This window comes from Eptatretus burgeri, chromosome 18 (assembly GCF_056783735.1).
Source record: "Eptatretus burgeri isolate ZD-2024b chromosome 18, Ebu_testis_v1, whole genome shotgun sequence".
Lineage (NCBI taxonomy): Eukaryota > Metazoa > Chordata > Myxini > Myxiniformes > Myxinidae > Eptatretus > Eptatretus burgeri.
The window spans coordinates 11,296,059-11,322,816 of record NC_140978.1 but is presented as its reverse complement, the minus strand read 5'-3'; the positions used below and the strand labels follow the sequence as shown (position 1 = coordinate 11,322,816).

Sequence of the window (26,758 nt, the reverse complement as noted above, 5' to 3'; positions counted from 1 at the left end):
CCTCTGAAGCATTATTTGGACAATATTGCACTGCAGGAAGTAGTATATTGCTGTCATAATGGCGAGAAAAAGGAAGACAGACAGACCATTATAACCCATAAAAGTGTAGGTCTTTCCTTCAGAGAAATTGCAAAGGCAGCCAAGGTGTCAGTGAGTACAGTTTCCTACACCATCAAAAGGCACTTGGAAACTGGATGAAACTCTGACAGGAAGAGGTCTGGCAGACCCAAAGCCACAACACAATCAGAAGACAAGTTTCTGAGAGTCAACAGCTTGCGTGATAGGTGGCTCACAGGACAGCAGTAAGGAAGTCTCAGTTTCAACTGTGAAGAGAAGACTTCGAGCTGCAGGTTTGACACGTCGAGTGGCAGTAAGAAAGCCATTGCGAAGATGGCAAAATAAGAAAAAGAAGCTTGCCTGGGCCATGAAGCACCGCCAGTGGACTATTGAAAACTGGAAGAAGGTCTTATGGACCGATGAATCGAAATTTGAAATCTTCGGTTCATCACGCATGGTTTTTGTATGCCGTCGATGAGGCGAAAGGATGGTTCCTCAGTGTGACACCAACTGTCAAACATGGAGGAGGAAGCGTGATTATCTGAGGCTCTTTTTCTGGATCCAGAGTCGGCGACTTGCACAGTGACTGGCACCCTGAACCAAAAGGGCAACCACAGCATTTTGCAGCACCCTGCAATACCCTCTGGTCGGTGCCGAGTTGATCAGGGGTTCATCCTTCAGCAAGATAATGACCCAAAATATACCTCCAGGCTATGTCAGAACTACCTTCGAAGAAAAGAACAAGTCGGTGGGCTTCAAATCATGGAATGGCCAGCACAGTCTCCCGACTTCAACCCCATCGAGGTGGTTTGGGATGAATGGGACAGAAGCGTGAAAGCAAAGGAACCTACAAGTGCAACACATTTGTGGGAACTTCTGCAACAGTGTTGGGAAGAACTTTCCGAACAATATTTGATTTCCATTGTAGAAAGAATGCCACGAATATGTTCGGCTGTTATATCTGCAAAAGGTGACTAATTTGTTGAGTCAAAAATTTAGATTAAATTTTGTTCAACAAAACGATTGTTTATTTGTTCAATGCTTTAATTTCAGATACGTTTCGGGAAAACCCCACGAATGTTGAAACCGCCAATGTTGGGCATTGTTTCAATGGGAAATGGGGGAAGGTTCCAGGGGATTTCTCAACCTGCAAAAAATCTACGAGTGTTTTGTCAATGGTACAATGGAGACAAGGGGGATAACATAATCGGTTCGCAGCAGTTCCTGGTTCATGATAAAGGCCGCAAATGGTGACACCACAAAAGTCAAGGAATTGGTACAATGGAGACAAGGGGGGGATAACGTTATCGGTTAGCGGAAATTCCTGCTTCAAAGGCGAAATTTTTTAATGTTTAAAATGTTTTTGACCACAAATGCACGATTACAGTTTCATTAAAGATGCTTACAAATAAAAAAATGACAACACCAGGTGCCGTTTCCAATTTATTGAAGAATGCATTTTAAAGTTTCTTAACAATACCATAACGAGAAACGAAAAAAACAAACAAAAGCAACATCTTGTACTGTTTCAATATTTTATTAAGCAAACACAGCACACGTAACTTTGCAAAATGATGAAGATGATGACAAAGATGTGCCGTTCAGGTCCATGGGTTGGCCAGGAGCGTTGTCAAGCAGCAGGAGTACCTTAAACGAAAGATTCTTTCATGCCAGGTACCTCTCGACCTGAGGAATGAAACAGGTATGGATCCAGTCCGTAAGATTCAGACGTCACCCACGCCTTCTTGTTCACCCTCCAGTACACAGGCAGCACCTGCTTGTTTTTGTTCTTTAGTGCACGCGGGTTCAGGGAAAGGTAGAGCATCATGGGCTTTACCATGAAGTCCCCTTTGTCGTTTGTGCGGAGGAGAAGGGACACACAGTCCTTTGCAGCCTTCAAGCCGGCTGCTTTGCTCTTGTGCTGTGAGATGAATGTTCTGGTCGGCATCTTTTTCCAAAACAAGCTGGTCTCATCAGCACTAAAGACCTGTTCCGGCAGGTACCCCTTCTCCTCGACGAAGTTCATGAGTTCTGCAGAGAATGTCTTGGCCGTGTCGTGGTCCGTGGAGGCACACTCCCCTACGAGCTTGTCGTGTGCATTGTGGGTAACTGCAAGAGTGGGTGAGTAGTCTGCGCATTGTTTGTGGGGGATTTTTTTTTTACAGGTGATGCTGTATTCGGCAGCTGACAATATATGTGGTGAATGATGTCATTGTCCAATTAGTCCGTATGTAGATAATATGTAATTATTCTGCTAATTACACCAATAGATATGCTGAACATTTCCATTGTTTAACTCACAGGACATGACGTCTTTCCTTTCTGCAGGCAGATTATGCTGAGTGTTTTTGAAATGTAACAGCTCAGATGGTGCTGTTTGTAGCAAGATGGTGATTTACACTAAGATGCGCTGAATGTTTCCATTGTGTCAAGTCCGTATATGGCAATCTGGTAATACTGGATACATCAATGGATGCTGCTTGTGTTTTCATTCTACAAGTAACTCACGAGGGATGGCGTCGTGGAGAATGATGTGTTACACTGATGAGACATCCCACGGAACGATGTTTATCCCACAAAGCCACAATACACGTCGAGGAAGCAGGTCATGTTCACGGCTTGTGGAAGATATGTTTTTTTGCGTACGTACAGTATTGTACTCTACATACATTCAGCTGCTTTGTGGATGGCTCATGGAAGATATGTTTTAGAACAGTTTTGCTCATGGCTCATGAAAACAAAAAAAATTAAAATTAAAATCGCCACGAAAGCCGCAAATACGCGGGGCAATTTCCCACGAATGTAGGGGCCCAGGTGTACTTCAAATGTCGGGGTCTAAACTTCAAGTTGTCTAACTGCTCGATACTCATCACTCCCAATTGTAAATGTTTCCTTTCTACAATGATGGACAGGAAATGAATGCACCAAGTCTATAAGTGGCATAAGAATATTTCGATACAAATTGACTTTTTTCTCTTTTTTTTTGCTTCATTTGCCTGAAATAACATCTGTGGGCAAAGAATGACTTAATTCCAAAAGATCTACCAAGAAACAATTGATACATTTGCAAATCAAAAATATCCCTTTTTGTGGAGAGCCAAGATGTGGCTCCCATCCTGAAATAAAGGAAGTGATACCTCCAGCGTTCTGCTTCTCTCGCAGTTTCCCAGGAAGGTACCAAATTGGCAACTGTACAGGTGGTCCAAAACAGCGATGAGGAAATGCTCATTGAATTCAAATGCTGTTGGGAACTGCAAACACGTGTTCATCAACATTGACACTTAATGAACATTTAAATACATTTGCGCACATGTTGGTATCACAGAAAAAGCAACAACAAAGGTTGAAAAAACAAGATCCACAATCAAACAGAAGACGAAATACTGCATTGGAGTCATCAGAAGGAACCCGAATAAGTAAAGAGTAAAGATGGAGTCATCAGGAGGAAGCCCAGGAGAAATACAGCACTTTTTTTTTTTTGTTACACTGTCGAGGCTCGTATGAAAGCAAACACACAGAATGTACAACAAGGGCAGGAGAGGGAAGGAAAAACAGTGTGGAACAGAGACGTGAGGAGATCTGTGGAAGGGAGAGGGATGGGGTGGGTACACAGGGTAAACAAGATGGACACTCCAAGGACTTTTGGGTCCTTACATGACAGGGACTTTCAGGAAGAAAAGCAGGGAATTTGAAGGAGGTGGGTTTGTGGTGGATTAGTGGGGGTAGAACAGATCGTGGTTTTGGATGGGGTAAGATAAGAGATGGTGGGGGAAAGATAACACATATACTGAAAAACAATTAAATGGATCGAGTTCAGTGCCAGATCTCAATAAAAGACTTTGTAAACCTACCCACCTGCCGAGTGACTTGCCACACACAGTCGATGAATTGTAAGAAGATGGGTGATCGCTCAGAATCAGCATAGTTCTTATCACCATGACCAATTCTCTGCATAGGAGAGAAAGCATCCAAATACTGGACAGTGAACACCAGCAGCACAAAATACAAACAATCACTCAAAAAAAGAAATGACTTGTAGAACAAGGACACTTGTTATTAACTGCTGTGAAGAGCATGCAATGTATGCACGCATGTACATGATGAGACTGCAGTTATAGAAACACAATTGAGTTCATAGTTTATACTTGCCAATTGTGTATCACCAATTTCAGTGTTGTTTGGTGTGCTTAATGAAAATCCCATGAATACGGCATAGAAAACCAGCTATTGACACTATACCAACAAAAGTGAAGGTATACATCCAATTCTACAAATGCATCAAATTTGCATGACCAGGAATATCAGCAGCAAACTGTATAAATGGTCAGGGAACAACATTATGTCCCAGAGGAAGTAGTTAAATGAGTAGAAATGAAGGATATAATTGGCTGTAAGGGACTTGGCACATCCATCAGGACAATTTCATTATCTTTGCCATCCAAAAATCATTTCTTGAGAACTTGCAGGGCATTCTGTTCTAACCCTGTTGGCATTTTGAAGAAATCAAATTAATTTTTTTCTGTTTTTTTTTTTTGTGGAAGCGAAAAACAAATCCTTCCAGCCACGAAAGAATAGGGTCAGGGATCATTTGATATTATCTTTTACACAGCTACAAAGTCTTAGGCACAAGAGTGTGATTTAAAAAAATTCCAAAATAAATTCAACTTTTTTTTTCCCCTTCAAAATTTTCAATTTTTTTTGGTCTTAAACACTCCATGGCATTCACTGATGAACGTCTGAAAGATTGACAAAAATCCTTTTGGACATGTGAGAAAAATGGCGACACAGACATAGACAGACAGACAAACAAACAAACGAAAAATCGTGCTTAGCACGACACTTGGCGAATTAGTTGACCTTTCCGTGTGGTGGTCCAAGCTGTAATGTCATGGAATGTGTGGTGTTTATTTGTTCGTACATTAATAAAATGACGCGACGTCACAAATAACAATTATCAGGCGCGTGTTGTCATGGTAACGGCAGCAGATTGAAAATTTTCACAACTTATTTAAAGCCACCATGTGACATTCAACAATTATCATCGGGGCTTGTTGCCTTCATTCTGATCGTAGAAAATATTTGAAAATACTGAGGAACATTGCTTTTCAACCAGCTTTACGATCCCGTTATCAGGTTTGAAATATCTTGTAAAACAAAAATGTATATTTTATATGTGTGTTTTTCGTGTTTTGGGTGACCTTGACTTTGGGTCAATTTCGATCAAACTTTGTACACATGTTAATATTACATGCATAAATAGACAGGATAAGTTTCAATAAATAAGTGCAAAACTGTTTGAGAAATAGCCATGTGTAATTCACAAAATTCCCCATTGGCTAAAAATGGGGGATAATATAAAGTGATGCAGAATCCAGATCCTGATCTTGAACATCACCAAAAGTCACATATATTTTTGCACTGTGGATTTCTATTAGCTGTTAAAATTTCATCCAAATCGGTTAAGAATTGTGACCTGTAGAACGAATAGAATTTTTTTTAAATCACGCCAATAGCTAAAAACTTTGACATCATACACTTGTGAAAACTGTCCATAATTTGTACTAACATGCATTTTAAAACATTTAGATATTCCATTGAAGTTTGTTTTTGCGTCAACAGGAAGTCGCTACGACTTCCAGTTACTGAGTTATGTTCAAAAGCTTGTTTTCACCTTTTTTTGACGTAACGTCGTGACGTTAAGTGCGATTATGACGTGATTTGATCCCAGACTATTTCAGCAAGATTGGCTATCACGTGTTAAAATTTGAGAACGATTGCTTCAGTAGTTTCGGCTGCACACGAGCGTAAATATTTTTTTGAAATGATGCCAATAGGCAAAACTTTGATGTCATACGCTTGCGAAAACTATGCGTAATTTGTAATAAGATGCATTTAGTAATCATTTCGATATTTGAATGAAGTTTAATTTGGCGTCAACCGGAAGTCGCTGCGACTTCCGGTCACTGATTTATGTCCAAAAATGTGTTTTCACGTTGTGTGACGTCACGTCGTGACGTTTAGTCAGATTAAGACAGGGTTTGGATGCGGACCGTCTCAGGTGGATTGCCTATCAGGTGTAAAAATTTAAGAACGACTGGTCCAGCTGTTTGGGCTGTAGACGACCGGACAAACAAACAAACAAACCAACAAACGGAACAGACCAACATACTTGACAAAATCGAAGATTTTGCCAAGTAACAAACAACTCTCTTATAGTATGGATATCACACAAAGTAGAGAACTATAGGAAACATAAACCCTCAAGGTTGATCGAGCAGACCATCAAAAAACACCAAGCTATGAGGGCAAAAGTACAGGTCGTGCATGCTTTAGGCATGATGAGCTACAACAAGATATCAAGTGGCTGTGCATCAAGGCCTATTAAGAATCTTCAATAAAATTGTCTCCCCCATGATATTTGGTAAGATAATGTATATTTAAAACACTTCACGATGAAGTAACGGCTGAAACGCTGAATGAAGATGTCCTTCAGAGTTTAGAGTCTTTCGACCAACAGTCACTGTGACATTAAGGTTGAACATTATTACGGAATTCACATTATTTGGTGAAGATAATATCACTTCGAGTTATACAAGCCGGTAGGCGACATGGGTGGTCGCTAGACTAAGGCAAATTTGAAATATGGAGATAAGAGAACACATCAGATGGCATTTTTGCCATTCTTGTTCCATATAGGAACATGACGAGCAACTGTCCATTTATCATTTGCGCTCGAATCCCTAACCCTACGTTAGGGAATCCCAACGCGAACGTTGGGGTGAAAGCATATATTAATATAATTGCAAACTAGTCATACAGTTTTTGATGGATCGGGCTAAAAAATTTTGATGGATCGGGCTAAAATTTTTTGACAAACAGGTTGATTATAGTGCGCATAAAAGCGCAGAAACAGATTTTTGATTTTCGAATTTTTTTTTCGGATTTTTTTCAAAATATTCAAAGTCCCATTGCTCGGCAAAGGTGGCGTCCATAGCAACGGTTCTCAAAAGCATACAACTAGATCCTGGTATGAACCTACCAGTCAAGTTTCATCAAAATTGGTTGACTCCTCTGGCCTCCAGAGCTGTCCATTACATACAAACAAACAAATAGACCTACAGACAGATGGAAAATCTGAGAATAAGGGTAGTCTAGCGACCACCCAAAAAATGCCAAAGAAAACATATCACACAAAATAATATTATGAAATGGAATATAAAACAAAGAAATGCTGATGAGATCATTGCTTAAAGGTCATGAACAAAAACTTATTCAACAAGAAAAAAAAAGAATAACTTCTCAAAAGAAGATATTCAGAGAGGAATAGAAAACACGATTTTTAATTTATTTTTTGAGAAGTAATTAAATATTGTAGGTTTATAAGTGGAGTAGTTTACTTTAGTAATTCGCTTCCAGGGACAGGTGACACTGCCAGCATCCTGCCTCTCTTGCTGGAGGTATCACCTGGATAATGAAGCTAATCGTTTTTGAGGACGATATTACAGAAACATCTTGCAAGATCACCAAATCTTAGAAGAGGGAGACTGAAAGCCAATAAACTGTTTTTTATTGAAAGGTCTACAAATTTGATGCAAGACTGAAACATCAATTTCTCACTCTTCATGAAGACTGGAGGTTGAATGTTGGATTTGATAAGATAAGATGAAAAAGCAGGCTGTGTAACTATGAAAGCTTCATCCTCAAAATGCTAACTTGATAAGTGAGCAGTTTTGAGGACCAAGCTTGATTCACTATTTCTCCACAACCACGCTCAAAAACTAGAGAGAATTCATAGAACACGATACCCCACACAGTATTATCATTTCGTATGCAGCCTGTGTCTACTCGTTGCATCATTGCTGGGAGCGCGGCTGTGCTGCTGATGCAGTGCCGCGTTTCCAGTAAGCTGGCACAAGTTTTGCCAACCTCGGAAGGACGATAATCTGAGTCAACCTTCCTATATTTAATGGCGCAACAGGGGCTCAAACTCACGACCTTAAGATCTTAAGATCTTAAGCCAGCCATTTTAACCGTGAAGCCAACACCAGGGGTGTGTTCAGTTACCATGCTTCTTGTAGAGCACTCACCAAGTGGCTTAAGCACTCAAGCAAGCACTTCATTTGAAACCGATAAGGAACAGCTGGCCTGAAAAGAACTAGCTCGCTGCTTGGTAAATGAACACATCACAAGCCTACCCTGCACAGTGTTCAAATATAATACTGTACTGTACTTCAATTTTAATAAAATAATAATTTTAAAGATCAATAGACAAAAAATCCAGAAGTTTAGCAATACCAAAGCAGTCTTGCACACCACCCATATACACTGTAATATGACGACGTTGAGTCGCAGTTTAGGAGATGTCTTCTTTAGGAGACCGTCTTTAGGAGTTTAGGAGAGTTTAGGAACTTCAGTTATGATCTGAAAATGATTTTCAAAGGGCACATGACCATTGATCTGTTGAACCCAAAATTGAATCAGTTTATCTTTGAATCACAGTCCATACTTGTGTCAAGTTTGGATGGAATCCCTTGAGTAGTTCACAAGTTAATGAAAATCTGTGACGCACTCACAGACGGAATGTACAACCAGATGGACAACATGAAAACATAATGCCTCCGGTGCCTTAAGCTGTGAAGGCATTAACAAATAAAAAAAAAAGAAAAAAAGATTCTTTGATAGAGGTGGACAATGACTATCCCTGTAAAACTCATGACAAGAGTAAATAAAAAATAAAAATGTGGCCGTATGCATGGACATAGTCAGACCTGTTGAAATTTGTGACCTGCGCTGACCCATTCACGTTCAATGAGGCACTCGAATCCTTTGAGTGTACGATACACAGGGTCTAAGAGGAGCATTGCGAGAGAGGTCAGCTGCGCCGTCCTGTCCCAGCCGTCTGAACAGTGCACCAGGACAGATGTCCTCTCGACATGAATTTTCTCAGCTATCCGCACTGCACCAAACAAAACTGTCTGCACACACCAGCACAAGTGGCGAAGCTTTTCAACAGTACTGTATTGTTTTTATTTTATTTTATTTTTTAATTTCAATCACAATTTCATTTTTCAAATAAAAACACACCAAAATCTCACTCTGTCTTCCGATGACAATTTTTTTTTACTGAAAATACAAACTTTTCATATATACTGTATTGTGAAAATACGAGCCTTTATGATAAATATGATGAGAAAACAAGAGGGGAGGGCAGAGAAAAAATAAGGGGGGGTGGAGGGAGGACGAAAGAGAGGCAGCAGGGGGATGATATGAAGTGGTGTGGAAACAAAACCCTGTGGGGGGGGGGGAAGAGCAAAAGAACAATGTACAAAATTGCTCCATACAATGCACTACTAATAAATAAATAACTAAATAAACAAACAAATACTATAAAGCACCACATAAGGTGCAACACCAGAAAGGAAGCTGAAGAAGCCAGAGACCACCGACCTGTCTGCGATGGCGAAGTGTTAGACCCATAGACTCAGCCTCATTGTGGGAGATTCCAATAATTTTGAAGGCCTTGGTTTCCATGACGTCAAGCTGAGCAAGATGTGAGGCAGGGGAGCCAGCCCAGAGTGGAGAGTAGCACTCCATCAAGCTGTGGATAAAGACCTTGCAGGTGGATAGGAGTCTTCCATCCAAGGAAGGATGGAAGATGCCAAGTCAGCCACTGGCTTTGGAGGCCAACTTTGAAATGTGGTTTGCCCAAGAAAGATCATGACTGATAGTGAGACCCAGGAGTTTGAATGACTGAACTTCCCCAAGAGGATGGTCAAGAAAGTATATTGGGGAGTGGGGGGGAGGGAGGGGGGGTTGCCAGACAGTGCTTTCAGGGAGAGAAAGTGAGAGTGTGAGATTTGTCAGGATTGAAAGATATATTCCAAGTGTTTGACCAGCTTGTAATTTTAGTAAGGTCCAAAGAGAGAGAAGATGCTGCAGCCTGCCTGTCTGAAGGATGAGGGACATCACAGCAGACGGTGAAGTACACTGTTGTTGTACTTCATGTTGTTCCTCATTCTGGCCAAATTCTCCTTCACCCTTCCCTTCCTTCCTGCTTTTCTCCCTCCAATTCATTCACATTCCCATTACATGTAAGCCTCGTGGCAAAGTCTGGCATCCCGCCTTGCTCTCCAAACTCTCTGTCTATGGCAAACTCCAAACATGGATTACTGACTTCCTCTACTCTCGTAGGCAAAGTGTGCCTCTCAATGTAATCCTTTAATCTACTCTCCCTGTTCAGAATGGAGTGCTCCAAGGTTCCGGGCCAGTCCAATTCCAAATCCCAATCTTCAACAATCTCTCTGCGCTCTGGAAAACTCATTTATCTCTTTTCTCATTTATCTGTTTGCTTCCAACAATGAGAAGCTTCAACATTCCTCATCCAGTTCTTCCACTTTTTACATATAAAAATATAATCCAACTGAGATTTTTGGTGATTTTAAATCTATACAAATAAATGTCAGTGTGTGCCAGTCTGTCCATCTCCTCCATAACTCCAAAACCATGAAACCTAGTGGCCACAAACTTTGCATGCACACAAAGGGAACTCCAAGGAAGTTAATTAAAATAATACCCCTTTTGAAGGTTAATTTTGAAGGTTAATTGAAATACCCCTTTTGAAGGTAATTAACAGCCTTATTTAATCATCCTTCATCAAGTCTCATCCTTGATCACCTCACTGGCATCTTAATTCACCATTTGTTTTGGCCTGCTCAACAATGCCTTGACTTGGAACAGGCTGCAACGGTTTCTTAACGATAAAGTTTTTTTTTTCTTCCCCCCCCCCACTTTCCTCACTCATATCATTAAATGCCTTATCATACCTATGAATGGCTAGATACATTGCAACGCTTATAAGTGACCGAAGGTGCCAGCGTTGGTGGCTTTATTTCATTTCCGCACATGCCATAACATCTAGAATCTCTTCATCTCAGCCGAATTTCAAAATTTAAACCCCGGAATTGAACTTATCAGCAGATCCGTCTGCTAAGAAAAGTGTTCATTGTCCAATTTGGACAATGTTTGACATTCCGGGTGCATGGTGTTTATATGACCGATCGGAAATCGTTAATCACTTGCCAAGCCAGTTGCTCCTCATCAACCGTTTTGTTGGAGTGCTTGATAGAGTGCTTCAGCCACTTACCGAGCACTCTACAATATTCGCACTGTTAATATATCGATCGACTTGAAGAAAGCTCAGGGCCCACTTGCCTGCGTTTGGCCATGCGGTGCCACGGGCGGTGGCTCGCTCGCTGAAAATGTGCAATTTTATTTTACACCACATTTCCCCCTTTTTGTATGATCTTTTTTCATAACATTACTCGAAACTTCAGCAAAGGTAGATACATATAAAAAAAACAAAACATAGAGGCAAATACCCGTGGGTGCTCACCTGGTAGCAGCTGGATAAGATAACCAGAGAACCACTGGTAGGCATGGATGACCCACAAAATATGTAACAGAGAAGAACGTAAATACCGATGGATTTTTTTTTTTTAATACCATGAACAAAGTTTGGCACATCACGGGTAATAAAGGTTGTGGTCAGGTTTCATCAAAATTTTCCCTTATGAATCATGAACCACTGGGAACCTATCTCCCTTTTTCCCATTGGAACAATGCCCCAACATTCGTGGATTCGACATTCGCGCCACTTTTCAGGAAGATATCCCCCTGCGATTGTTGGGGTCTGACGGTACACATCTTGGAAATATGCGCAAAAAGGCAGACCTCCAATGTCCTTCAGGTGTAATGGAGGTGGACTTGAGGGTATTATAAATATCTCTACCTTGCCTCGCAGAACACGAAAACATTGATTTTGATGACTAGTGCACCCGCTTCAGGAAGGGTCATGTTATTGTCCTCTCTGGGGTATACAGTACGGATTACAGTAGAAATAGGTTCGGGTCTGTTAGTCTGTGGGGAATGTGATCAGCATACAATTCCTCAAGAACGTCGTGTTTCCACCCTTCCAGCTTTGTGTTAAACAGCAGCAGCGACTGTTTAAAAAAGGTAATCATCCATGTTTGTGTTATATAATATTTTATTACTTCTGGTAGAGGTGCCCCATGAAACACCACAATAAGCTATTATTCACGTTAACATGGTGTTTGTCCAAGGAGGAAAAACCCCTTGGGGAAAGGGCAGGGGGGGGAAATTAAGTCACTACAACCTCCATCATGTGATCCTAAGTCTTCCTGTCAAGTTTGGTTAAGATTGGATAAGTACCCACTGAATTTATCATGGTCAGACAGACAGACACCAAATTGAATATTTTAGTACATTAGTATTTTAGTACAATTCTCCATTTGCATTTGTATCATCATCATATAAGTACCAAACTATTTCTTTACTTAGCCTTGTATTAATGTTACCTCCAATAATCAGGAAGATATAGCCTGGTGTTGGCTCAGTGGTTAGGGTGGCGGCTTGGGATCCTAGGGTCCTGAGTTCAAGCCCTGTTGGCCACTGAATTAATACACCAGGGGGTTGACTCAGCCTGTCATCCTTCTGAGGTCGGCAAAATGAGTATCAGTTCCAGTGTGTGTACTGATAGAGGGGCACTGCATCAGCGACACAGTCACGCTTCAAGAAATGATAGCTACCCCGGCAGCCAAGTTGCCATATGACCATCAGGAAGATACGAGATGGGATGGATTTATTGTCCCACATAATTTTTCATAGAACTTGAGCATTTCCAAATCCAGCCTGCAGTTGGTTGGTCTGTAACAGGTTATGTCAACCAATGGGTTACTGGAGAATTCTGCAACAGGTATTCTATTGTGAATTGCTATCTACAGATTGAAGACATTTCACTGTATACAGGCCAAGAAGAATTCCAATCCCCCCTACTGTGGCTCCTGCATTATATTTTGTTGCTGAAGCTGCAACTAAAATGTATCCATCATGAAGATCCTGACATTTTCCTTTTTCAATGATGATGACATTCATGTAGACACATTACCTGGTTCTCATACTTCTGCATTATTTCTACCAATTTCCCTTTTACAAAGTTTGAATTCAAAGTGCGAGTGAAATTTCATGCCCGTGCCTACCTTGATATGCTCCAACCAATGTGTGGCTTCAAGACCCGAAAGCCAACGTGAATCAGGCATTGCTGGGTACACAAGTTCTTTCAGCTTGCGCAGGCTCTCACGCATGACATGTATGTTTTGAATGTCAAGGAAATGAAATCCAACAAATGGGTACCCTTCATCAGTCTCATAGCCACCTCCTTTTGCCTGCCAAATATAAGGGATGGTCAATAAGGAAACAAATACAAGTCAACTTCTGAAAGCATTTCTGTTATTCTTACAGGCTAATCCGTTTCAAACATTTTTGTTGATTTTTTTTTTTTTAAACATTAACTCGAAAGAATCTCAAAATGTGAAGGCTATCCGCATCAGTTTAGCACTCGACCTAAACTTGACGAAAAGGACAGTTAAAAAAAAAAAATTGGACATTTTATTCATTTGTGTTTCCCACAATCTCATTATGAGAGTTTGTTGAAGATTTGATGACAAAAGCTAAATTGGTAAAAATGTTATGGCCTGGACAGACACACTGAAGCTCAATGGTAAATAAATAAAGAACCACGGAAGCGATATAAAAAGCAGGCATTCCTATGCTTGACGTGCTGAGTTTGGGCTAATAAGGGCTATGTATAGTCACTATGACTTTGCCCTTTCACATTTTGATCCAATTAAAAAATTGTTTTCTCCATATTCTCATAATAAAGGTTTGTTGAAAATTTGATAACAAAAGCTCAAATGTTAAAAAAGTTATGGCCTTGACTGTCACATGCACACATAAACACAAACAATACACATACACACATGCAAAACCCCATCTCCCACTGTGTGTGGGGGGGGGGGGGGTGAGGAGGACTAATGACAGAGTACAAACAAAAGAGGGTGTGGAAGTTCATTATAGTGACATGAGATTAAACCCAAAACACATTTTCCATTCAGATATACACTACGTGGCCAAAAGTATGCAGACACCCCTTCTAATTAGTGGATTCGGCTATTTCTGCCACACCCATTGTTGTCAGGTGTATAAAATCAAGCACACAGCTATGCGATCTCCAGACAAACATTGGCAGTAGAGTGGGCCGAATTGAAGAGCTCAGTGACTTTCAACGTGGCACCATGATAGGATGCCACCTTTCCAAGTCAGTTTGTCAAATTTCTGTCTTGCTAGAGCTGTCCCGGTCAACTGTAAGCGCTGTTATTGTGAAGTGGAAACATCGAGGAGCAACAATAGCTCAGCCTCAGCCCCATGGAGAGTCATTTGTACCCATTTGTACCACTTCCGTGTGTGCTGTCTACGTACCTCTTCATTTTCAGCAACTGCTGAATATTTATATATATCGCAGTAATTATTAGTATATTTATATTAATATTTTGTCATGAAAGCAGATCGCACAAAATGGTAAAAAGAAAAACTGCATTCGTAATTGCCGGGAATAAAAAGAACTGTATCATCACTGAGGTTATCGAGCATGGCATTGCACTTCATGAAGTTCCACTTTCTGCACATTCCTTCATCTTTTCTTAACTCAATATAATCATCCGAACAGGAGAAAAAGTTAAGTTTAATACTTTGGATAAATAAATACAATTAGCTTGAAAAATCACGAATTTGTTTAAATTTTCAGATTTCACTCCAGATTTCGACACTTATTTCGACCACAAGATTCCATTCTCAAATCAGACATAACATATTGATTATATACTGTAATTAGTCCGTGAGAGCGGATCGTGTTTGCAAATTAAGGCATGCTTGAATAGACCGAACAAAATGGCGAATCAAGACCCCAGCAAGCTGATAGAGGGCTGACTAAGGATGGTGCCTTGCTAAAGGATAATTAAATAAGGCCATTAATTATCTTCAAAAGGTGTGTTTAAATTAACCCAAACACCCAATTTTCATCCATGCACTACCTTGGAGTTCCTTTGGTATGTATGCAAAGTTTCAGGCCGTAAGGTTTCATGGTTTTGGAGTTATGGAGGAGACACACACACTGACACGTATGGATAAATTACAAATACATACATCACCAATATTACAAATAAATTTGCACAAAATAAATATTTGTGTTATGATAACACGGCAAATCTGTGACATAAACCTCTGTCACAACGTGTGGAGAGGCAAGTGTAGCGAGCCGCTCCACATTGGTCCATAAATAAAAGGAGCCGTGCAGGTGAGTTTCACCCATTGGTTGGCTGACTTCACTCACAATTTCTAAATTTTACCCTTCATAACCATTTATAACTTCAAAATGTATCCTTTACAACCCCCTGAACCCCCTAGAATTGGCCTTTTTACTGCTTTGGAATCTTAGAATTCACCCTTTGGAATTGCTCTTTATAACCCTTTAGAACCCTTTCTTTCAAGCAGCACTTTTACTGCGGAGGTTATACAGGTTTGCTCTTACTTCAGACTATTTTCTCTGAAAATTGTGATGGGTTTCGGTGAAGTTGGTGACAGCATGATAGGGAAGCAGAAAGCGTTCCATATTCCACCGTGGGAACTCCCGTTTGCTTTTATAAGTGGGAGGAGGGTGAGAGCAAAGATGGGACAACTTTGGACACTGGTGGTTGAAGCTTTGGGGTTGGGGGAGTGGGAGGGGGAGAGCAAAGGTGGGACAGGGTTGGGGAGGGGGGGGGGCGAATGGGACAGATTCTCCACAGGACAAGCTTACACTGTCTGTTTTATAATTAACACTCACTACCTCCTCAATGCACGTTTTACAAGACAACTTACTTTTCAACAACACAGGAACCTTAACAAGGAAGTTCAACACAGGAGGAGGCCTTTCGGTCGATTAATGCCTCCACTGGTATTGCCAACTTGTGGTTGTTTGTCCATGCTCTATCCTTGTAAATGCTGAGCACCAAGCAAGGAAGCAGCAAAAACCATTTAAAAAGTTTTTGGTGCGACTCAGCTGGGATTCTAACCGCCCCAGACTCAGAGCGGACACTCTAGCCATCGGAAAAGCAAAACAAAACAAAATCGGCTGAGAAAAACCAAAACTAAACACAAACCTTGTTGGCAATTGCATTGACACCAGGTCGTGCATCATAAATGACAAGGCAGCGGTTCTGATTCGGATTTGCATCCAGGATAAGCCGCAGGTATTGCTCATCATCTCGATTACGCTTTCCACCAACGCCCACCTGCGGTTGGCTGCAGCGAGCGAGTGATGCAAGGTTTCCTGGATGCAGCCATGATAGAATCTGCACAATGGTAGTCGGAATATTTGTAAGGGGTAGAGGAAGAAAAGCAAAGAAGCTTCTTCATATGTACAAAAGTATAAAGTACAAAAACTTGAAGTAAAAAGTACAAAATCTTACAAAATTTGGCAGGTGGGTTTAACCTTATATTAGACAAGGATAAAATAATTTCATTTTTGCCTTTAGCTCAGATCACAACTCATTAAAATTATTGTGAAATTCAATTTAAATATTGAACAGTCAACACCAAAGAGTGCACAGATTGTTTTGACATCCATTGGGCTGGTGGTGACCTTAAAATATTAACACTACGACGTATATTGGGAATCTCCTGGTTTCCATTATTCTTGTCTTATGACAGGTAAAATTAGAGCGGAATGGACTGGGGCCACAGTTGAAAAAAAAGAAGAGAAAGAGAGAAAAAGATGTGTGTGTGTGTGTGTGTGTGTGTGTGTGTGTGTGTGTGTGTGTGTGTGTGTGTGTGTGTGTGTGTGTGTGTGTGTGTGTGTGTGTGTGTGTGTGTGTGTGTGTGTGTGTGAAAACACAGTAACCTGCAAGTATAGGGTTGGGGTTAATGGGGTAGAAAAGATCGTGAGTACATGTATATGGGAGATCCCGGTGGCGCAAATGCAATCAAGTTAAGTTTAGTGCTTCTAAAACTCAATTTCTTCTCATCTCTCTCAAAAACTCCTCTCAACTCTCCAATCTCCTTTGAAAGCCCCACAATTATACCATGTGATATACAATAAACCTACTCGGTATTAACCTAACATCAAATTTATCCTGGAATCCACACATTACGCAAATAGCTAAGTCTGCCTCAAATAAATTAGGACACCTGTTCAAATGTCAAAGACTCTCCTCCTCTGAACAGTTGCTCCAACTATATAAAGGATTGATTTGTCCTTGTATGGAGCACTGCTCTCACACCTGGGGAGGTTCCAGCTCCACATACTGGACAGAGTTGACTGCAGAGAAATTCGACACAACTCTCTCGATCTGACCTCAAAACTCGACCCGCTCAAATTACGCCGCAAAGTAGGCTCTCTTTCTCTTTTCCACAGGTATTACTTCAGTTTGTGCTCCAAAGAACTTGCTGCTTGTGTACCTCCACCATTAGCGAGACCAAGAAATACTCAACAAGCACACGACATCACATGATTATTGTGTGCCATTGGCAACTCAACGGTGGGCCATTACAATGTTTGTTTCTCCCCCTCCACTGCCAAACTCTGGAACTCTTTACCTTCTCACATATTCCCAAACACTTCTGACCTTCCCCTTTTCAAAAATCTGATTTTTTTACTTCCTCAAACACTCAAACTATTCTCTCTTTCCTTACTTTTCTATCAATGCAGTTCTTATATTTAAGGCCTGGCCTTGATGAGGACTATTTAGACCGTGACTGGAGCCTTCAACATTAAAAAAAAAAAATAATAATAATGAAAATGGGGGAAGGTCTGGATGCACTACTGGCTCGGAGTAGTTGAAGAGTTTTTCGAAGGTGGTTCCACAAACAAGAGTAAAGAGGACCAAGAGTGGATAAGGGTGAAAATCCTGGATTTTGAGAGTTAGACCAGGAGGGGGTTTACTAAAAGCACTCACATTGCATTAACAATGATGGTACATTGAAGATAAGGTATAAAAATAGCAGAGTGAATATAATTTTCACATGGGAATAAACTATTTTTCTACCAAAAAAAAGGAGTCGGCAAAAATACTGTTGTGGAAATGACCTTTTGGGGCCAAGAAGGTATAGATAGATTAGAATAGTTATTTCCCTCAATTCATGTTTTTACGCAAGTGTGTGGTAAAACAAACTAATAGGAATATATGTCGATAATTATTGAGATAGCATGTAGTCTCCCTTCATAATGCCTATGTCTGAAACCACTTTTCCATCATCCCTTCTTATTACATTATTCTTTATAAACCTGTCCTTTATGTTCTTTGAAAGGATAGCAGCCTTGCAAGAAGGCCAGGGCGTAAGTTCAGGTACATTCTTGCCAGACCTGGAATGTTCGGGACAGACAGATGCTTATCGTGTGGCTTTGACTCGAATGACACCTGAACAACCAATGACCGCAGCGTGGGCAGGGCTTGGCGACGTCTTGAGGTGGGGTGTAGGCATAACTAATAAAAAGGCTGGAGGATGAGATTGCAGCTAGTTCAGTTTGGAGAAGGGGAGCGGACGGCAGGCTGATTGGATGGGGAAAACGAGCAGATGTTCTTCCATCATCATGCATTTCCTCTCCTCTCCCACCAGTGCTACGCCTGCAGTATTGTACTGCACCAACCTGCATGACCACAGGTGACCGCCTGCTTCTCGCAGCTCCTGCATCGATACACCCCACCGGAGTGCAACGCACCAGTTGCTGTGCCTGAACGGGCTGCATGAAGTATTTATTTGTCTTGTCCCACTTTCTATTCTTGTCCTCTCCATGGTATGATTGAGTTTGTAAGTTAGGTAATCAAGGTTCCCGTCCATTTGACTCCCCAGGGCGCATATTTCATTTACTAAAACCTTGTTATTCTGTATTACAATTTTTGCATTCCTGTTCTTTTCCCTCCCCACTTAAATACACATTTCAATTCCGTGTCTCTCTGCATTTGTCCAGACTGCTATCAATTGCTGATTGAGAATAGCCAATTTGGGGAAGAATCCTTTTGAGAGGATATTCGGTTTCAGCCGAATATCCTCTTCTGCTGAGAAAAGGCAACCACTCACATCTCCATATTGAATTGGGACATCGGCATGGAGAGGAGTCTGGCGCACCACCGAATCGACCACGGGACGCTCCAACGTGAGCTAGGTATTGGAACAAACAAGCCCTTAATCCAGCTCAGAGCGTCTTGGTCATTTGGCTGGCATGTCCCCCCACAATAATACTTAAGATTTGTGCATGCTAAAAAAAATCCCCATGATGGTCTAAAAAATCACATGCCTTTCAGCGAACTAATGAAAGTCAAAAAAAGAAGAAAGGAGCTTTTGTGTTTTTTGGAATTGAAAGATATGACACAATGGCAGAATGACAAGAAACAGACCCAAACCATCCACAACAGGACACGAACTTCCTGCAAAATACCACAATTCCTTAATGCAGGGCATGAGCCCTTTAGCACGTCTCCACTATCAGTAAGGCAGAAGTGTTAAAGCAACGACTGAGGATGATAAATTGTGGACCATGAAATCACACTTACGGGAATGCGGCCACGAGAGCGAAAGCTGGCCACTCTGCGCATATCATCATCTGTACAGTCCCTTGGCACGCCAAGTAAGGCTGGGTAGGTGTCGCAAACGTCATAATTCGCATTCAACAGACTCAGCTTCCAAGGTGGGTTTTCAATACCTTGAACCTAACAAGTGAGGCAACATTTTGTAGTTGGGGCTTAGTCCGAATTTGTTAAACTAAAGAAACCATAGCTAAGTCAAGATGCAGTCAGTTGGCACAACATTTATATGAAATAAATAAAAACACAGAAAAGGTCTCCAAGTAATATTTCAACTGCTAAAAATTAGTTTCAACCTCCTGCAATAATAATTTAAAATCAGACAAGAAAAATTAATGTTTAGCCAAATCATTTACTTACATATTTGCTTTCAACATTTTGGGCACGGTCGAATAGGTTCAAGTTTATCATATATCAAAGTGTCTTCACGCTTTTTATAAACCACGAGCCCACACTCTTCTACAGGCTTTAATCACTGTGGATGGTGGGAGGTTTTGAGAGGTGGCAATATGAAATCGTCTTACCAATCTTTTAAACTCTGCCTCTGGATCATAAACTTTCCAACCATCTTCTGCAAACTTCTGCTTGTTTTCCATTGCAAAGAATTGCTATTCATAAGGAGTAAGAAGGCAGGAAAGTATGTCGTGGTATGTGGTGGGAAGGGAAAGGAAAGTGAAAATAAGTCAAAACCAGAAACTGTAAAAAGGAACCATCATCATACACAGGAAATGAAGTGAAATATTAAGTAAGTTTTCAAATGAATTTAATGCTCACCAGCCCGTTGGAAAGAGGAAAAGCAAACTTCATTATTGTGTCAAACATAATTCGCCTGCTGTGCCCTTCTTGCTTGTGAGCGAACCTCAAGTTTCTCATGTCCTGTTCAAGTGAACAACACTCAAGCATTGGATTCCATAATTGTCCTTCTGCCTGGACAACAACTACAATATTCGTTCAACTAGACTACTATAAAGTTCAGAGAACACCTTACCACGCACAGTCTTAAGAAAAAGGACATGGTAAGGGTGGTTTCAATTCTTGCTTTGGGTTTCCGAGCGCAATCTACATTCGATTTGTGTTCTCGTGTTCAAGTATAGAATTAAATTGAAATAAAATAGGGGTTTTAAAGGTTGTAGAAAAAAAAAATTTTTCTTCGGAAGTTTACCACCGTTGATACACTTCTACACCACATGCATGTGAAATACCAGGGTGGCATTTCATCGTTAGGGAGAGATTGGAACCCCAAACTCGGAAGCTCAAAGGCGAAAGTGCATTCCTCATTTTGGGAGTGTTCTCAGGGAGAAAATTGGAGCAAAACAACATACAAAACTCCACCGTTAAAATTTCCAAATGCACAACCAAAGCCCACAGCAGCCATCTATCTTGAGGGAGCTCGATGCAAACAATAAAGCAAACGTATTTAAACAGTGTGCATAGAAAACACCATTCAAATGTGTCCTTCAAAATGTTCGAAACCTAAAATATTCCAAATATACATACAAATAACTTACAAATGGATGCTGTTCGACTTTGCAGTGTTGCCATATGACAAGCCGATGCTATTCTAGTTAACGAGTTTTTGAAGATAATGCAACATGCTCTTGCCCAGTTGTATTTGTTGCCGTTTTCTCCATCGCATCAATGGCAGAGTGGCTTGCGATTGTCCTGCAATGTACCAACTCACTGGTAGCAGTTCATTTGCAGCTCACCGTTATAAGCTTGACCGTACATGGTGGAGACTGCAGATTACAGATTTATGTTGATACCTCTGGGGTGCCATGGCAATGTTTATCCCTGTGGATGTGTTGCCACTGTACTTGTTTGCCATGTTGGATGCTGTCTGAGCTTATTGGCAGCTCTACACATGGAGAACTTACCCTGGGTGGCAGGAAGCAAACATTGACGCTTGTTCTGACAGAAGTTTCTTCACATCCTTGTTTAATGAGTGTCGTTATTGTCTTGTCGATTTTGTTGAGCTCTGCTTGTGGTTGGCCCATTGACTTTTCCTTTCAAGCACAGTGGAGTTGGGAAGTTTGTTCATTGGACCATGGTTGTGGTCTTGTCAACCTGATGAGACATCACTCCAACTCACCAAGCTCTTGAGTGAACTTTTTCATCTTTGTTTTCAATCTTTTGTACCTTGCTTGCTCTTGGGAATGTTAGGTTCTCACTGTAGTGGTACGTTTTTCCTTGTTCTGCTTTTCTTCTTTCTGCAGTTTTACTTGCAACTGTTTATTTCACAGCAGCAGCAGTTTTGGTAGCTTTTATGTGCTTAATTGATTACTCAATTGTTGTTGCCACGTGTCCAATATTTTTTCATTTAGTTTGCTTGTTTTTATAGGTCTTTAAAAGTACTGCATGCATTTTTGTATGACTTGCAAAGCAAGCAATTCTTAAGTGGTTATCGGCAACTGTCTATCGTCGGTGTTGACTGTTTTCTATAATCTGCTGCTGTGCATTATTTTATGCCTACGCAAATCAGCCTGTTACGAGTAATATTTGTACTTTGATCATCAAAGAATAAATCATGATTACTCTGGGGGAAAATGGGAAGCGTGCAATTTCAAGGGTTAATCAAGTTTTCATAAATCAGTTGAACCTGTGTTCACAACCAGGGAAAGGATAAAAAAAATTTGTCAAATTATCTTTTCGAAATACAAACAAAATATAATTTTTGTTTTTAATATGATGCGTTTCAGTGCACCAATGCAATTCTATATACAACAGAAGGGAGAAAAAGTTTAAAGTAAAGCCTACAGTATTTCAAATCAGCACTGATAACTTGATTTTACAAATCTGCTTCACCTTGCAAGTTATTTCAATGCCATACGAGTTTTCACCACGACTGGTTGAGCCCCCGACCTTCTCCACACGCGCAATTACGCCCAATGGCACATCCAATATGCAGCTGTTCTCCTGCCAAATCACAAAAAGGTCAAATGTCATCAAGCACATTGCATTTAGCTTTGCTTATACATTAATAAACAACAACAAAAAACAAGTAAATCAAGAATAACTAGAAAGTATAATTTGATGCTAATGCATCAATGGATATGCCTCCACCCACATTAGATGTCAACCCACTGTGACGTTTGATTTCAATTAAAGGTCACATGAAAAAAAATTAAAGGTCCCTTGATAGAGGGTGCGAGAGAGAAAAGACAGACAAGGAGACGAGAGAGAGCATCAGATGCTTATCACGCAAGTTATGGTCTGCAAAATGAATTTCAAATAGCACATGACCTTTGATCTGTTCAATAGAACATGTCATGAGTTTATCTTTGTATTCCAGTCCATAAGTGTGTCAAGTATGGTTGAAATCTCTTGAGTGGTTTATCGGTTATTGATGTAACACAGTTTCAATGAAAGCTCAATTGACCTTTGGCCTTTGACCTTTTGAACCCAAAATTTTATCAGTTAATCTTCATATTACAGTCCATAGTTGTGCCAAGTTTGATCCAAATCCCTTCAGCAGTTCACAAGATATGATAAAAAAAAATCTGCAACTTTCAGCGAAATTTCCACCTGACATTTGACCTTTGACCCCAAAATCTTGCAAATTAATCTTTTTGCCACAGTACACATTTGTACCGTTTGGTTAAAAAAAATTAAAAAAAAAATCCCTTTAGGGGTTCACAAGTTATCGCGGTTTACAAAATGATTACACACGGATGGGTGGACAACCCGAAAGCAGAATACAGAACATACCTCCGGCTTTCAGCAGAGGCAAATCAAAACAATTAATAGGTTAAACAATAATGACCCTTCAAATTAAAAAGTATGAAATAGGAAATGCTCTATTTTGAAAGAAATACACAGATTATGTATACCAATAAATGTCAGTGTGTGCGCGTGCATGTGCGTCCTCCATAACTCCAAAACCATGAAAGCTTGGGGCCCCAATCTTTCTATGCATACCAAGAGAATTAACGGCTTACCTACATGAAAGGCTTATCCTTCGTCAGCTGCAATTCGCCACGCAGGGGTCTTAATTCGGTCGAATCAAACATGCAAATTTTATAACTAAGCATTAAGCTTAATGTCCCCCCCCCACTGTTCGGACAATTATATTTCATGAAGAAAAGAATAAAGATTGTGCAGAAAGTGGAACTTCATTGAGCACAATGCCGTGTTTATTTCACAATATTAATATTTAGTCATGAAAAGCAGATCGCACAAAACAGTAAAAGAAAAACTGTGTACATAATTGCTGGATAAAAAAAGGACCCCTGTAGACTGTATAGTCATGGCTTGCAAAAAAAACCTCCTTTTGCAAGCCATGACTATACAGTCAACAGGGGTCCTCTTTTTTCAGCAATTATGTATGCAGTTTTCTTTTACTGTTTTGTGAGATCTGCTTTCATGACTAAATATTAATAGAAACATACTAATAGTTGCTGCAATATACTAATAGTCAACAGTTGCTAAAAATAAAGACAGCACACACGGACATGGCACAAATGGATACAAATGACTACGTGGGGTGTGTGCATCCCTGCACGTGAGGTGGTTGGAGCAATGTGCATGGGGTGGGGGCATGCATGCAGGTCGGCCTTTGCTAGGTCAAGAGCAGGAGTTTTAATTTGTAAATGCTCCCACCCGGTTTTATATAGAACACAGTGGTGAAAAAAGAAAACGTCGCTGCATGGGTGAGTTTTATCACACCTGTAACACTGAACAACAAAAAATTTTTACTGGAGATGTGTAAAGTGATTTAGACTAATTTGGGTACGCTGATTTCAAAAATCATAACCGTTTCGCTGTATCACGTCAGGATTTTCAGTAACAGAAATATTCCCATTGCCTAGAAGTCAGGATTTCAATGAAATTTACAAAAATTCATTTATTCATTTATTTCATCATGAATGCTTCAAAATTATAGAAATTACAGAAAAACTCCACTAGAATGTAATTAAAAATGCTTTAGGCATTTGGCTTTGCGTTTATGCTGCTCTGTGTCAGTTTCACGATGCAGGAACCAGCAGAAATCGCCCATCATGTTCGGGTTGTGCCGCCCTTGGTAACGCGTCTCCATGAGTGAAATCTCTTGGTGGAATCGCTCGCCGTGCTCGTCCGAGACTGCTCCCAAGTTGTCAGGGAAGAAGTTCAGGTGCTGGTGTAGGAAATGGATTTTCAGGGACATCCTGGAGCCAAGTTTCCTGAAGGACTCCAGCAGCTGCTGCACTATTTCTTCATAGTTGTCCGCGCGCTCGTTCCCCAAGAAGTTGTCCGTCACAGCTTTGAAGCTCCTCCACGCTGCCAGCTCTTTGGGGTTTAGAGTTGTCGGAAAAGTTTCGTCCTTCATAATCTGTCGGATTTGCGGTCCAACAAAGACACCAGCCTTGATCTTGGCCTCCGACAAGGTGTTGCCAAACTTTTCCTTGAGGTATAAAAACCCACGCCCATTCAGATCCATTGCCCGTAGAAAACTTTTCATCAAGCCGAGCTTTATGTGGAGTGGTGGAAGGAAAACCTTGGCTGGGTCGACAAGGGCGACATGCTTCACGTTGTGTCGACCAGGTACATGCTCTTTTCGCTCTTCCCAATCTTTCTTCGTCCAGTGATTCTTGTCATCTCTGCTATCCCAGAGACAAAGGAAGCACATGTATTTCGTGTAGCCTGACTGCAGCCCTAACAACAGCGCCACCACTTTCAAGTCTCCGCAGATGTGCCAGTTGAAGTCATTGTACTTGATGGAATCAAGCAGCTGCCGCATAGTCTCATAGGTCTCTGTCATGCCGAACGCGTGAGCCAGTGGGACTGATGGTTTCTCGTTGCCATTGTGGAGCAAAAGAGCCTTCAAGCTGTTCTTCCCCGAGTCGATGAAGAGGCGCCAGTCTGCAGGATCGTGATCATACCCAAGTTCTTTCAACAGACCGTTGATGTCACTGCAGAATGTCATCGTGTCTTCCATCTCAAAGAACTCAGCCATGTCTCTGTGACGTGCTCTGAACAAGGATATCTTGGTGTTAGGTTCAAGTAGATTCCACTGCTGCAGCCTTGATCCAAGCAGCTCTGCCTTCGCCTTTGACAGCGAGAGATCTCTTACAAGATCATTGAAGTCTCCCTGGTTCAGAAGGTGTGATTCTTGAGTGTCGGGTTCAAAAGGTTCATCATCACCATCCTCTTCACCACTGCTTACAGCTATGTTCTGATCAGCTGGAGGTGTTGGAACGGGGTTCTCGTCATCATGAGGCACAGGTTTACGAGCAGAGACGCAGTCAGCGTACTTGATGTGACCTTTATTCTTCTTGTTGAAGCCGGCGATGCTTGTGCAGCAGAAATAACAATCATCATGATGATTCTGCGGCTCACGCCATATCATGGGCACCGCAAATGGCATGCTCGCGCGCTTGCCCACCAACCACTGAGTCAAGGTTGTGTGACAGCTTGTGCAGCAGATGTGTGGTGCCCAGCTCTGTTCTTGGTCCCCCACCTTACACCCGAAGTAGTGAAAGTAGGCGGCCTTCATTTTCACTGCTGTAGATATACTTCGCTGTTGATCTTTTTTGGTATACCGACCACAGACATAACAGAAGTTGTCAGGATGATTGGTACAGGAACGCCTACTCATCTTTATCTGAAAGAAAGAAATATAACACAAGTTAACAACAATTGTACGAAATAGACATGTTAAAGACATATGTAAATTTCATTGAAATCCTGACTTCTAGGCAATGGGAATATTTCTGTTCCTGAAAATCCTGACGTGATACAGCAAAACGGTTATGATTTTTGAAATCAGCGTACTCAAATTAGTCTTAATCACTTTACACATCTCCAGTAAAAAAAAATTTTTGAAATTTGTTGTTCAGTGTAATTGCCCTGGTATGCTTCTTTCCCTTCCCCTTACGCTGCCATCCCTCCACATCCCCTCATGCGTTGCGTCTCCATCCCCTCACATGCTCCCTCCCCCTCGCACGCTGCCTTCCCCTCCCCTCTCCTCCCCACGGGCGCTGCCTTCCCCTCCCCTCCGCACGGGCACTGCCTTCCCCTCCCCTCCCCACACGTTGCTGCCCTCCCCTCCCCACCGCTGCCTTCCCTTCCCCTCCCCACACGTTTCTGCCTTCCCCTCCCCACCGCTGCCTTCCCTTCCCCTCCCCACACGTTGTCTTCCCCTCCCCTCCCCACACGTTGCCTTTCCCTCCCCTCCCCACACGTTGCTGCCTATCCCTTCCCCTCCCCACCACTGGCTTCCCTTCCCCTCCCCACACGTTGCCTTCCCCTCCCCT

The 26,758-nt window shown here is 41.3% G+C and overlaps 1 protein-coding gene across 5 annotated transcripts in view; it reads right to left on the bottom strand.

Moving 5' to 3' along the window:
- Positions 1 to 26,758, bottom strand: part of LOC147008577 (phosphatidylinositol-3,5-bisphosphate 3-phosphatase MTMR2-like) — a 114,886-nt gene that overhangs the window by 22,214 nt on the left and 65,914 nt on the right. For 4 of the 5 annotated variants that reach the window (XM_085864043.1, XM_085864042.1, XM_085864041.1 and 1 more), the window contains 9 exons: positions 22,332 to 22,442; positions 20,304 to 20,405; positions 20,054 to 20,137; positions 19,500 to 19,655; positions 16,110 to 16,301; positions 13,113 to 13,298; positions 8,826 to 9,032; positions 3,913 to 4,005; positions 3,195 to 3,308 (listed from right to left, as the gene is read on the bottom strand). In XM_085864043.1, coding sequence (XP_085720169.1) covers positions 3,195 to 3,308; positions 3,913 to 4,005; positions 8,826 to 9,032; positions 13,113 to 13,298; positions 16,110 to 16,301; positions 19,500 to 19,655; positions 20,054 to 20,137; positions 20,304 to 20,405; positions 22,332 to 22,442 — 1,245 coding nt within the window. Of the gene's footprint in view, positions 1 to 1,374; positions 2,167 to 3,194; positions 3,309 to 3,912; positions 4,006 to 8,825; positions 9,033 to 13,112; positions 13,299 to 16,109; positions 16,302 to 19,499; positions 19,656 to 20,053; positions 20,138 to 20,303; positions 20,406 to 22,331; positions 22,443 to 26,758 lie in introns of those variants that run through there. The other variant, XM_085864044.1, reaches the window with a different exon arrangement.